At 67.2% G+C, this 12,265-nt stretch overlaps 1 protein-coding gene across 3 annotated transcripts in view; it reads right to left on the bottom strand.

Annotated features, from left to right (window-relative positions):
- Window positions 1-117: 117 nt before the first annotated feature.
- CELSR2 (cadherin EGF LAG seven-pass G-type receptor 2) overlaps window positions 118-12,265 on the bottom strand; it is a 32,002-nt gene continuing 19,854 nt past the window's right edge. For 2 of the 3 annotated variants that reach the window (XM_080367652.1, XM_080367654.1), the window contains 17 exons: window positions 11,760-11,943; window positions 11,155-11,298; window positions 10,463-10,715; window positions 9,841-10,008; window positions 8,871-8,997; window positions 8,241-8,441; window positions 7,443-7,617; window positions 6,421-6,533; window positions 6,268-6,344; window positions 5,510-5,636; window positions 4,726-4,848; window positions 4,509-4,639; window positions 2,963-3,051; window positions 2,704-2,853; window positions 2,303-2,509; window positions 1,931-2,168; window positions 268-494 (listed from right to left, as the gene is read on the bottom strand). In XM_080367652.1, the coding sequence (XP_080223778.1) occupies window positions 467-494; window positions 1,931-2,168; window positions 2,303-2,509; window positions 2,704-2,853; window positions 2,963-3,051; window positions 4,509-4,639; window positions 4,726-4,848; window positions 5,510-5,636; window positions 6,268-6,344; window positions 6,421-6,533; window positions 7,443-7,617; window positions 8,241-8,441; window positions 8,871-8,997; window positions 9,841-10,008; window positions 10,463-10,715; window positions 11,155-11,298; window positions 11,760-11,943 (2,535 nt within the window). In that variant the 3' untranslated portion in view covers window positions 268-466. The other variant, XM_080367653.1, reaches the window with a different exon arrangement.

The following is a 12,265-nucleotide window of genomic DNA, read 5'->3' as shown; positions in this document are numbered from 1 at the left end:
TGGGGGGGGCACCCTATGCCACATCTGTCCCCCCAGGGTGCCAATGGGCTGAGGGGCAAATCCCTGCCAGGATCCAAAGTGCAACTGGGGGGGTGTCTGTGGCTCCCTGCCCCTTCCTGATGCCCCCTCATCCCAGTGCCACCCCCTGTCCCGGTGCCCCCCCTCCCATCCTGGTGCCACCACCCTGTCCCGGTGTCCCCAGCACGGTGGCACGGGCAGGGAGCGCCCGCCGGGTTGTTAGATGGAGGTCTCGTCGCTCCTGGGGAAGGGGGGGTGGGGGTGGACAGACAGACGGGCAGGGGGTGGGCACGAAGTGGGGGGAGGAATAAAAAACAAGACAGACGGATGCGTGATCGGGGGTGAGGCGGGTGCCAGGGTGCCCTCCGCGCCCGCAGCACCCAGCGCTCGCCCAGATGGGGGGAGATGGAAGGGGGGGGGAGGGCAGGAGCCCCCCGGCCCCCGCAGGTTAATGGAGAAAATTAAAAAACAGAAATCTGGGCGGGGGGGGCGGAGAGGAGAGAAGAGGGAGGGTTAGTGCCTGTGGGCAGGGACACCCACCCCCCCCCCGGGTGCCCACCACAATGCCACCCCGCTCCTCTGCTCCCCATGGGCATGGTTAGACCTGATGGGCACCCAGCGGGTGTCAATGGGCACCCAACGTGCCATCAATGGGCACCCTATGAGCTTTCTTAGACCTGATGGACACGCAACAGGCAGCCTGGCACCCAGTGGGCACCCAATGGGCATCAATGGGCACCCAATGGGCCATCAGTGGGCGTCAATGGGCACTCAACGGGCACCCTATGAGCATTCTTAGACTTGATGGGCACCCAATATGCATCAATGGGCACCCAACAGGCCATCAATGGGCACCCAATGAGCTTTCTTAGACCTGATGGACACGCAACAGGCACCCTGGCACCCAGTGGGCACCCAATGGGCATCAATGGGCACCCAATGGGCCATCAGTGGGCCTCAATGGGCACTCAACGGGCACCCTATGAGCATTCTTAGACTTGATGGGCACCCAATGGGCATCAATGGGCACCCAACAGGCCATCAATGGGCACCCAATGAGCTTTCTTAGACCTGATGGACACGCAACAGGCACCCTGGCACCCAGTGGGCACCCAATGGGCATCAATGGGCACCCAATGGGCCATCAGTGGGCGTCAATGGGCACTCAACGGGCACCCTATGAGCATTCTTAGACTTGATGGGCACCCAATGGGTGTCAATGGGCACCCAATGGGCATCAATGGGCACCCAATGAGCTTTCTTAGACCTGATGGACACGCAACAGGCACCCTGGCACCCAGTGGGCACCCAATGGGCACCCAATGGGCCATCAGTGGGCGTCAATGGGCACTCAACGGGCACCCTATGAGCATTCTTAGACTTGATGGGCACCCAACGGGCGTCAATGGGCACCCAACAGGCCATTAATGGGCACCCAATGAGCTTTCTTAGACCTGATGAAGATGCAACTTGCACCCAATGGGCACCCAACAGGCCATCAACGGGCACCCAATGGGCATGGTTAGATCTGATGGACACCCACCAGCCATTCTTTCACCTGATGGGCACCCAACAGCCAGTCTTGCACCCAATGGGTGCCCAATGGCAACCACAGCACCTGACGGGCACCCAACAAGCAGTGTTGCACCCAATGGGTGTCCAAAGGGAACCTTGGCACCTTGTGGACACCCAACAGCCACCCTTGCATCCAACAGCCACTCCTTCACCTGATGGGCACCCAATGGCAACTCCTGCACCCAACAGGCACCCAACAGGATCCCTGGCAGCTGATGGGCACCCATCGGGCACCCGAGCACCCAAAGGGCACCCAGTGGGAACTCTTGCACCCAACGGGCACCCAACAGCCCAGCCACCCAAGGGGCACCCTGGCACCCATCCATCAGGTACTCACTCGGAGCCGGAGGAGTCCTCGTCCACGGTGCCTGCCTTAATGCTCATGGCGATGGGGGTGACGCCGCTGAGCTGCTCCTGCAGGGTCTGGCGAGGGCGGGGGGCGGCAGTGCCCCCCACCCGGCTGCCCTCACTGCCTGAGGAGGCGGCGGTGCCCGCAGGGGGTGGCGGGGGGGGGCCGAGGCGCTGGGTGCTGCCCCGCTCACTGATGGGGGGCAGGCACTTCTTCTTCAGGATGCCTGTGGGGTGGGGGCATCACCCAGGTGTTGAGGTGTTTTTTTTTTTGGGGGGGGGGAGGGGGCAGAGTTCCCAGCCTTGAGGTGCCCCCCCCCCCCCCCCTATAACACCCTTTTGGGTGCGGGGCGTCCCGTACCTTTGTGGGGGTGGGGCAGGGGCAGCAGCAGGGGGTCCCTGGGGAGTGCCTCGCCGTTGAGGCGGGGGGGTTCACCCCGGAGGGGTCCCTCGCCCCCCGCTGGCTCCACCCGCAGGGTCTCGCTGCCCCCGTGCCCCTCGCTCTCGCTGGCTGTTGTCACGAATTCCCCTGGCCAGTATGGCTGCCCCGGGGCCACCAGGCTGTCACCTGCGGGCAAGGGGGCAGACCCCTCCATCAGCACCCCACACAGCTTGAGGGACCCCCCCCAAATCCATTGGGTGACCCCCACTGGTGCCCCAGACTGGGTGAGAGACCCCCATCCCCACTGGGTGCCCCCCATCAGCACACTGGACAGGCTGAGGGACCCCATCCCCACTGGGTGTCCCCTACGCTGGCATTACCGGAGGCAGGGGGGGCCAGGGGGGGCCCGGGCAGGGTGTCCCAGCCTGGGGGGACACCCTCGTCCTCGCTCTCGGAGGAGTGCGTGGAGCCGTAGGAGCCACTCCGGTCATCCTCCAGCGACAGGTCACTGTCCGAGTCCGTGTCGTGCTCTACCAGGGGGACACGCAGGTCAGGGGGTGCCCAGGGTGTCCGTCACCCCCCCCCCCCCCGGCTCTGGGCCGAGGCCGGGTGCACTTGTTGCACGCGTGGTGGCCCTACCCTCGGGCTGGTCCTGGGTGTCGAGGAAGAGCCCCCCCGGCTCGGCCAGTGCCTGCTGCCCTGGGCTGCCTGCCAGCCCCGAGTCCTCCCTGCCAGAGAGCAGAGACCCGCACCCATGGGTGCCTGCCATCCCTCCCCGGCCACGCTGCCACCCTGCCACCCATCAGCGTCCCACCGCCCACCCCATCACCTCACTGCCCCACCATCCCATCACCCTGCCACCCCCGTGTGCTGCCACCCCACCACCCAACACATCACCCCACCACCCCATCACCCTGCCACCCCGCCACCCAGCACATCACCCCACCACCCTCCCACCCCAACAACCTGTCACCCCGTCACCCAACACATCACCCCACCACCCTCCCACCCCACCACCCCATCACCCTGCCACCCCGCCACCCAACACATCACCCCACCACCCTCCCACCCCAACAACCCATCACCCTGCCACCCCGCCACCCAACACATCACCCCACCACCCTCCCACCCCAACAATCTGTCACCCCATCACCCAACACATCACCCCACCACCCTCCCACCCCAACAACCTGCCACCCCACCACCCAACACATCACCCCACCACCCCACCACCCCATCACCCTGCCACCCCGCCACCCAACACATCACCCTACCACCCTCCCACCCCAACAATCTGTCACCCCGTCACCCAACACATCACCCCACCACCCTCCCACCCCAACAACCCATCACCCTGACACCCAACACATCACCCCACCACCCCATCACCTTGCCATCCCACCACCCAACACATCACCCCACCACCCTCCCACCCCACCACCCCATCACCCTGCCACCCCGCCACCCAACACATCACCCCACCACCCTCCCACCCCAACAACCCATCACCCTGACACCCAACACATCACCCCACCACCCCATCACCTTGCCATCCCACCACCCAACACATCACCCCACCACCCTCTCACCCCAACAACCCATCACCCTGCCACCCCAGAACCATGCCACCCTGCCACTAAGCCACTCCAGCCATCCCACCACACTGCCACCATGCTGCCATGCCACCAACCCATCACTTCGCCACTGTGCCACCCCACAAACCCATCACCCTGCCATCCTGCCACCCCAGCATCATGCCACCCTGCCACTGTGCTGCCATGCCACCAAGCCACCATCCCACCAAGCCATCACCATCCTACCAAGCCACCATGCCACCAAGCCACCATGCCACCAAGCCACCATGCCACCAACCATCACCATGCCACCAACCCAACATCCCACCAACCCACCATCCCACCAACCATCACCATCCCACCAACCCACCATGCCACCAACCCACCATGCCACCAACCATCACCATGCCACCAACCATCACCATGCCACCAAGCCACCATGCCACCAACCATCACCATCCCACCAACCCACCATCCCACCAACCATCACCATCCCACCAACCCGTCATCCCACCAACCCACCAACATGCCACCCCAGCATCATGCCACCCTGCCATGGTGTGGCCATGCCACCCCGCCATGCCGCAGATGTCACCGTCCCAGCGCGGTACCGGCGCACGAAGGGGATGTAGCTGTGGTGGCTCTTGCCGGAGCGTGCGGTGCTGTGCAAGGAGCCGGTGGAGCCGCCGGTGGGTGCCGGGTACAGCCGCCCCGCCACGTAGGTGCTGTCGCAGCCATAGGCCTGCCAGGGGGATGGGGACATCACAGCCATGGCGGGTGTCCCTTGTCCCCCTTGTCCCCCACCCCCCCAGCCCCCCCGGCACTCACGGAGGTCAGGGTGGATTTGGTGGCCAGCGCGGGGTCGGGGCTGCGCCTGCGGGTGCAGCTGAGCCGCAGGCTCCTCCGCACCTCCTTGCTCAGCACCACGCAGAAGAGGAAGATGAGGGGGCCCTGGGGTGCAGAGGGGGGACACGTGGGCATGGGTGGTGGCTGGCCAGCCCCCATCTGCACACTGTGAGGGACCCCACTGGCACCCCAGGCAGGCTGAGGGTCCCCCACACCCACAGGGTGTCCCCCCACTGACACCCCAAGCAAGGGACCCTCTGTGCCCGCTGGGTGCCCTCCCAAAATAGGTGAGGACCTCTGATACCCCCCAGGCACCCCCCAAAAGCAGGGCTCATTGCTGGGGTGCCCCCTGTTCCCATCACCCCCCACCCTGTGGCCCCACGGGTGTCCCCAGCCGGTCAGCTATAGGGGCAGGGGTATAGGAGTATAGGGGTGTGGAGACATATCAGGATGTGGGGAGGTGTAGGGTGACACTGGTATGGGGGTGGAGGTACTGGGGGCTCAGGGTGCTATAGGGAGCTATGGGGAGCACAGGGGTGGGGTTAAAGAAGGTGTAGGGGGGGTGTAGGGGCACAGGGAGATATAGGGGTCAGGGGGAGGTATAGGGGACAGGGGGATGCAAAAGATACAGGGGCTGCCGGAGGGTATAGGGGCATGGGGAGGTATAGAGGGTATGGGGAAGCATGGGGGGTACTGGGGGGGCAAAACCTGTGCAGAGGATGTAAGGGGGGGTGTGGGTGGGGGGGGGTGGGGCGACCCTGGTCACCTGGAGGCAGTTGGAGATGGCAAAGAGGTAGTGGAAGAGGAGAGCGTCGCTGTTGACGGAGAGCAGGGCCAGGAGCCAGGCCAGGCTGGGCAGCGCCAGCACCACCACCGCTGTCTGCAGGCCGGAGCTGGGGGCAGCGCTGTCAGCCCCTGCCCGCCGCCCTGCCCGCAGCCCTGCCCGCAGCCCTGCCCGCCGCCCTGCCTGCCGCCCTGCCCGCAGCCCTGCCCGCAGCCCTGCCCGCACTGCTGGTTCTGCTCCCCCACAGGCACTGAGGCCGCCTCCCTGCCACGAGCCCCCCATCTGCCCTGCCACCCATGGGTGCCCCAGCTCCCTGCACCTCACCTCCCACGGCTGCCCCAGCACCCCGTGCCCCCCTCCCACCCACAGGAACCTCAGCACCCAACGCCCCGCCCCCGCCAGCTAGAGGCACCCATGCCCCCCTCCCACCCATGGGTGCCCCAGCCCCCCGTGCCCCACCGCCTCCCACGGGTACCCCCTGCCACCCATGGGTGCCCCAGCCCCCCGTGCCCCACCGCCTCCCACGGGTACCCCCTGCCACCCATGGGTGCCCCAGCCCCCCGTGCCCCACCGCCTCCCACGGGTACCCCCTGCCACCCATGGGTGCCCCAGCCCCCCGTGCCCCGCCGCCACCCATAGGTGCCCCCTGCCACCCATGGGTGCCCCAGCCCCCCGTGCCTCGCCGCCACCCATAGGTGCCCCCTGCCACCCATAGGTGCCCCAGCGCCCAGGTGACTCACGCCGTGCCCTTCTTCTCGAAGCCCTGTGGGGTGGTGCAGGTGGCCCTGGCCGCCAGCACGAGGAAGAAGATGCTGACCTGCAGAAGCAGCGGGGTGAGCAGATGGCGGGGGGCACCCAGGGGTGGCCCCAGCCCCCCCAGCCCCCATACGCACGGCCACGGCGCAGGCGATGGGCCCCGCCAGGCTCCAGACCAGGCTGTCGTGGATGGAGAGCCAGCAGAAGTCGGGGTTGCCGTAGCCCTCGGGGTCCAGCCCCACCGCCAGCCCTGCCGGCACAGGCAGCCTCAGGGGCGGGGCCACGGTGGGGCGTGTCATGTCGGTGAGGCAGGGTGGGGCTATACGCTAGGGGGTGTGGTCATGCTAGGGGGCGTGGCTATTGCACTGGGGGAGTGGCTCTATGGGCTGTGGCTATGACATGGGGCGTGGCTATGTGCTTGTGATGTGGCTGTGATATGGGGTGTGGCTATGGCATGGGGCGTGGTTATGTGCTCGGGGTGTGGCTGTGATATGGGGCGTGGCTATGGCATGCGGCGTGGCTATGTTCTTGGGGTGTGGTTGTGATATGGGGCATGGGTAAGTGCTTGGGGCATGGCTATGACACAGGGCGTGGCTAAGACAGGGCGTGGCTATGACATGGGGTGTGGCTACGTGCTTGGGGAGTGGCTGTGATATGGGGCGTGGCTATGTTCTTGGGGTGTGGTTGTGATATGGGGCATGGCTAAGTGCTTGGGGCATGGCTATGACACAGGGCGTGGCTAAAACAGGGCGTGGCTATGACATGGGGTGTGGCTATGTGCTTGGGGTGTGGCTGTGATATGGGGCGTGGCTATGTTCTTGGGGTGTGGTTGTGATATGGGGCATGGCTAAGTGCTTGGGGCATGGCTATGACACAGGGCGTGGCTAAGACAGGGCGTGGCTATGACATGGGGTGTGGCTACGTGCTTGGGGAATGGCTGTGATATGGGGTGTAGCTGTGATACGGGGTGTGGTCATGCTGCTGGGGGTGTGACTACGTATGGAAATGACACCCCAACTTCCCCAAGCTGATCGGGGGAGGTGGTTCAAGGGGCGGGACCAAACCCAGAAGGGGGCGTGACCATGCGGCAGCCACCACCAGGGGAGGTAGGCATGCCAGGGGCGGGGCCCGGCGGGGTGGGCGGGGCCCACGTGCTCACCGGTGATGAAGGCGGGCAGCCCCCAGCCCAGGACGTGGTAGAAGCGCATGGGCCCGCGGTCAACGTGGCGGGGCTCGCTGCGGCGCCGGTAGAGGTGCAGCCCCTCCAGCAGCGCCCAGCCCACCGCGCTCATGTAGAGGAACTGCAGCAGGATGGCCACCACCGTGCACGCCAGCTGCACCCCGCACGTCAATGCCACGCCCACGGCCCCGCCCACCACACCCACAGCAGTCCCGCCCACACAAACTGTGGGCATTGCCCCTGGAGCTCCACCCTCTGCGGCCACGCGCATCACGCCCACGGGAGCCCCACCCATGCAAACCACAGGCACTGCCCCCTTGGAGCCCCGCCTCTTCTGCAGCCCCGCCCATGAAAGCCACACCCCTCACTGTAGCTCCCTCCTCCCCCATTAGCCATGCCCTCACCCCATCCCACCTCCTTAAGGGCCCCCAACCTCTTGGGGACCCCCACCTCAGGGACCCCCACTCCCTTAGGGATCCCCACCACCTCAGAGACCCCCACCCCCTTAGGGTCCCCCACCCCATGGACCACCACCCCCTTAGGGGCCCCCACCTCCTCAGGGACCCCCACCCCCTTAGGGTCCCCCACCCTCACCCTCTTTGAGATGCCTCACCCTTTTTGGGGGCCCCACCCCTTGAAAAGACCCCCCCCATGAGGCCCCACCCCTTTGAAAGCCCCACCCACAACCAGGCCTTGCCCCCCAAGACCCCCACCCACCACGATGCCTTGGCAGTGGGGCAAACCCCCCCCGGCCCCACCCGGCCGCGCCCCACGCACCGGGAGGTCGGCCTGGTTGATGCCGAGCAGGAAGACGAGCTGGGCGAGCAGGAGCGCGGTGGCACCGTGGCGGCGGATGCTGTGGCGGTTGGAGCGCAGCCCCCGCAACCCCCCCAGCGCCAGCACGGCCAGCAGCAGCCCCGCCAGCCCCACGCCCAGCGAGGCGTACGTCAGCGCCGCCAGCGGCAGGATCTCCCCGTTCTGCGGCACCGGGGCACCCGTTGGCATGTGCCGGGCACATGCCCCTGGGGCCACGCCCCACGGAGACACACCCCCCAGGGCACGCCCCACTGAGACACGCCCCACTGGGGCACACCCCACAGGGGCATGCCCAACTGAGACACGCCCCTTGGGGACACACCCCACTGAGACATGCCCCCAGGGGGCACGCCCCCTGAGACACACCCCACTGAGACACGCCCCCCAGGGACACACCCCGCTGAGACACACCCGCTGAGACACGCCCCACTGAGACATGCCCCCCGAGGACACACCCCACCGCATGGCACCTGCCCAGCCCGATCCCCCCACACCAACCCCATCCCCTGTGTGCCCCATGTCCCCAGCCACCCCCATGCCCCAGGGTCCCCTGTCGTCCCCCTCCCGTCCGTCCGTGTCCCCGTGTCCCACCTCGCGGCGGGAGATGTCCATGAGGACGGCGAAGCTGGTCAGGTGGTGGCACTGGCAGCTGACGTGGCTCCGGTTGCGGAAGACGATCTCACAGCCCCGTGCTGACCAGCCGCCCGCGCCGCCCGCCCTGCGCCAGCACCTTCAGCCACTGCCGGGGACACCCACCCACCCAGGGACACCGACCCAGGGACACCCATCCAGGGACATCCACCCACCTGGGACACCGACCCAGGGACACCCATCCAGGGACACCCACCCACCCGGGACACCAACCCAGGGACACCCATCCAGGGACATCCACCCACCCGGGACACCAACCCAGGGACACCCATCCGGGGACATCCACCCACCTGGGACACCCACCTGGGACACCCACCCAGGGACACCCACCCAGGGACATTGCCCACCTGGGACACCCACCCACCCGGGACACCAACCCAGGGACACCCACCCACCTGGGGGCAACCACCCACCCAGGGACACCCACCCACCCAGGACACCCATCCGGGGACACCCACCCACATAGGGACACCTGCCCACCCGGAGACACCCACCCACCCAGGGACCCCCACCAGCACTCTGTCCCTGACACCCACCTGTGACACCAGGGACAGGGCTGCCCCCCTAACGTCTTGCCCCCATGCCACCCACCCATACCAGGGATGCCACCCACAGCCCCATCCCCGTGTCACCCACCAGGGTCTGGGCTGCCCAGCATGACCCTGTCCCTATGTCACCCACCAAGAGCAGGGCTGCCCGGCGTGACCCTGTCCCCGTGTCACCTGCCAGGGTGGGCACAGCCATCCCCATGCCACCCACCCATGCCACCCAGGGACAAGGCAGCCTCATCCTGGCACCACCCACCCAGCGGTACCCACCTTGTGCCACCTGTCCCTCCCTGCCTGTCAGGGCTCCCGCCCCACTCTGTCCCCATGTCCCCTGTCCCCCAGGTGTCCCCATCCCGGCTCACAGCAGGGAGTGGTTCCAGAAGACGCAGATGGGCTTGGAGCGCTCCTGGGTCTCCAGCAGCCGGAATTGGAGGGTGATGGGCTTGGCCAGCGCCCGCGGGGCCTGTGCCCCCCCCGCGTGCACGCTGATGCTCACCACCGGCGTGTTGATGATGGGGCGCTTGGGCACCCTGGGGGGCGGTGGGGTCAGGGTCCCCACCCAGGCACGGGCACCCCGCCACCCTTGCCGGTGCCCTGCTGTCCCCTGGCACCCCGTGGGCGCCCTCCCCAGCCCCCCCATCTCCCAGCACCCCCTTGCTTGAGGATGCCCTGGGGACACCCCTGTCCCCATTGTCCCAGTGCCTCGCAGATGCACTCCCTTGCCCCGGCTCCTTGTGCCGCCACCCTCGGACATCCCCTAGGCACCCCTCCTGTGCCCCCCCCCCAAATCCTGCCAGCCCACGGGCACCCTTCCCAGTTCCTCCCCAGGGAACCCTGGGCATCCTGGGGGGACCTCCTTGTCCCCCCATCTCCCAGCACCCCATGGATGCTCTCCCTGGTGCTGGCACCCCATGGGCACCTTCCCAGTGCCCCCTGCCCCCACCGTGCCCCTGGCCCCCCGCTGTCCCCCAGTCCCATGGGCACCTGAGGCTGCGCTTGTCGGTGTCGTACTGCTCGGGCAGGAGCCCGGCCAGGGTGCGGTAGATGATGACACTGGCGATGGCCTGGCCCTCACCCAGTGCCGGGTGGCGCTTGCGCCGGGTCACCAGGGTCACCTCCTCCTCCTCCTTTTCTTCCTTCTCCTTCTCCTCCTCCTCTGCAGCCTCTTCATCATCCTCCTCCTCCTCCTCCTGCCTGCCTGTGCCCTGTGCTGGCTGCCCGTGCCCAGTGGAGGGGTCTGGCGTGCGCACGCAGGAGGCTGGCATGATGCTCTGCCAGCACCAGGGTCCCCAACTCTGCCAGCCCCATGCCATGGTCCCCAGCTGCGCCAGTCCCACAGCCGTACCAGTGTTCCACAAAACCTGCCAGCCCCACCCTGGGGTCCCCAATCTTGCCAGCCCCTTGCCATGGTCCCCCCAGCCTTGCCAGCCCCATTGCCACACTGGGGTCCCCAACCCTGCCAGCCCCATCCTGGGGTCCCCAACCTTGCCAGCCCCACTGCCACATTGGGGTCCCCAACCCTGCCAGCCCCATCCTGGGGTCCCCAACCTTGCCAGCTCCATGCCAGGGTCCCCCCAGACCTGCCAGTCCCACTGCTACACTGGGGTCCCCAACCCTGCCAGCCCGTGGATGTGCTGGGGTGCCCCCCCATCCCCCCATTCACCCCCTGGACTCACGCCTGCCCTCGGGGGGCCGGAAGACGCTGTCAGGCAGGATGACGGTGGTCTCCAGGTCGGGGGGCTTCTCCCCCCGCAGCGCCTCGTAGCGTGGCAGCCGGGTGCCCGCAAAGCTGCCCTTGTCCAGCCGCACCACCGACACCACTGTGGCACCGTGTCACCCCAGGGCCCTGAGGCACCCACGGACCCGGCACCCCACGTGCCCAGCACCCACAGAACCCACCACCCATGGACTCCACCACCCCATGTGCATGGCACCCATGGCCCCTGGCCCCCACGGTGCAGGTCCCTGGGCACGTGTCCCCCGGGCACACGCATGGCAGCATCCCTCGTGCACACACACGCAAGTGCCCCTGATGCCAGGCACACGCAGCAGGGGAGCCGTGGTGTTCATGTCCATGTCACAACGCACATGTGTTTTCCCTGGGCACACGCAGACCTGTGTCCCCTGGCACACACATGCCCATGTCCCCAGCACATATGTCCTTGTGCACACACATGTCCTTGGGGCCACACGTGTCCCCAGACATACCCATGCCCATGTCCCCAGCACCACGCCCGCCCCAGGCACGCGCGTGCCCCTGCCCCCGGGGGTGCCCACTGACCGATGTTGGGGGTGATGATGGTGAAGGGGCTGAGGTAGGTCTGGGGCATGTTCTGTGCCAGGGCGCTGGCGTAGTCCTCGAAGTGCTTCAGCAGCCAGGCCGTGCCGCCCTCCGTCTGCTGGATCAGCTCCCAGTGCCGCTTGTTGCTGGCATCCAGCAGGGCACTGCCCACCCGCAGCAGGTTCTGCCAGGATGGGATGGGGTGGGGCCATGCTGCCGCGGGCCCATCACCCCGGCATCTGGGCAGGGGTCTCCCCTCCCTCCCTCTGCTGCGCTTCCCTGCAAGGCTGGGGTACCCTGGCACTGACAGCTGGCGCTGGGTGGGCTGTAGACCCACCAGGTTGAGGGGGTGCCCATCACCCTGGCATCTGGGCTTATGAAGGGGGGCACTGAGCCCACCCCACACGCAGCTCAGCGATCCCCTGGGGTGTGGGGCATGGAGGAGGTGCCCTGGCACTGCCAGCTGCTCCCAGGCACCCCCTGCCCCAGCACCCACCCCATTCCAA

This window comes from Falco punctatus (assembly GCF_963210335.1).
Source record: "Falco punctatus genome assembly, chromosome: 17".
In the NCBI taxonomy this organism is placed as follows: Eukaryota; Metazoa; Chordata; class Aves; order Falconiformes; family Falconidae; genus Falco; species Falco punctatus.
Note: the sequence above shows the minus strand (reverse complement) of the source record. Positions and strands in the feature narration are given on the sequence as shown.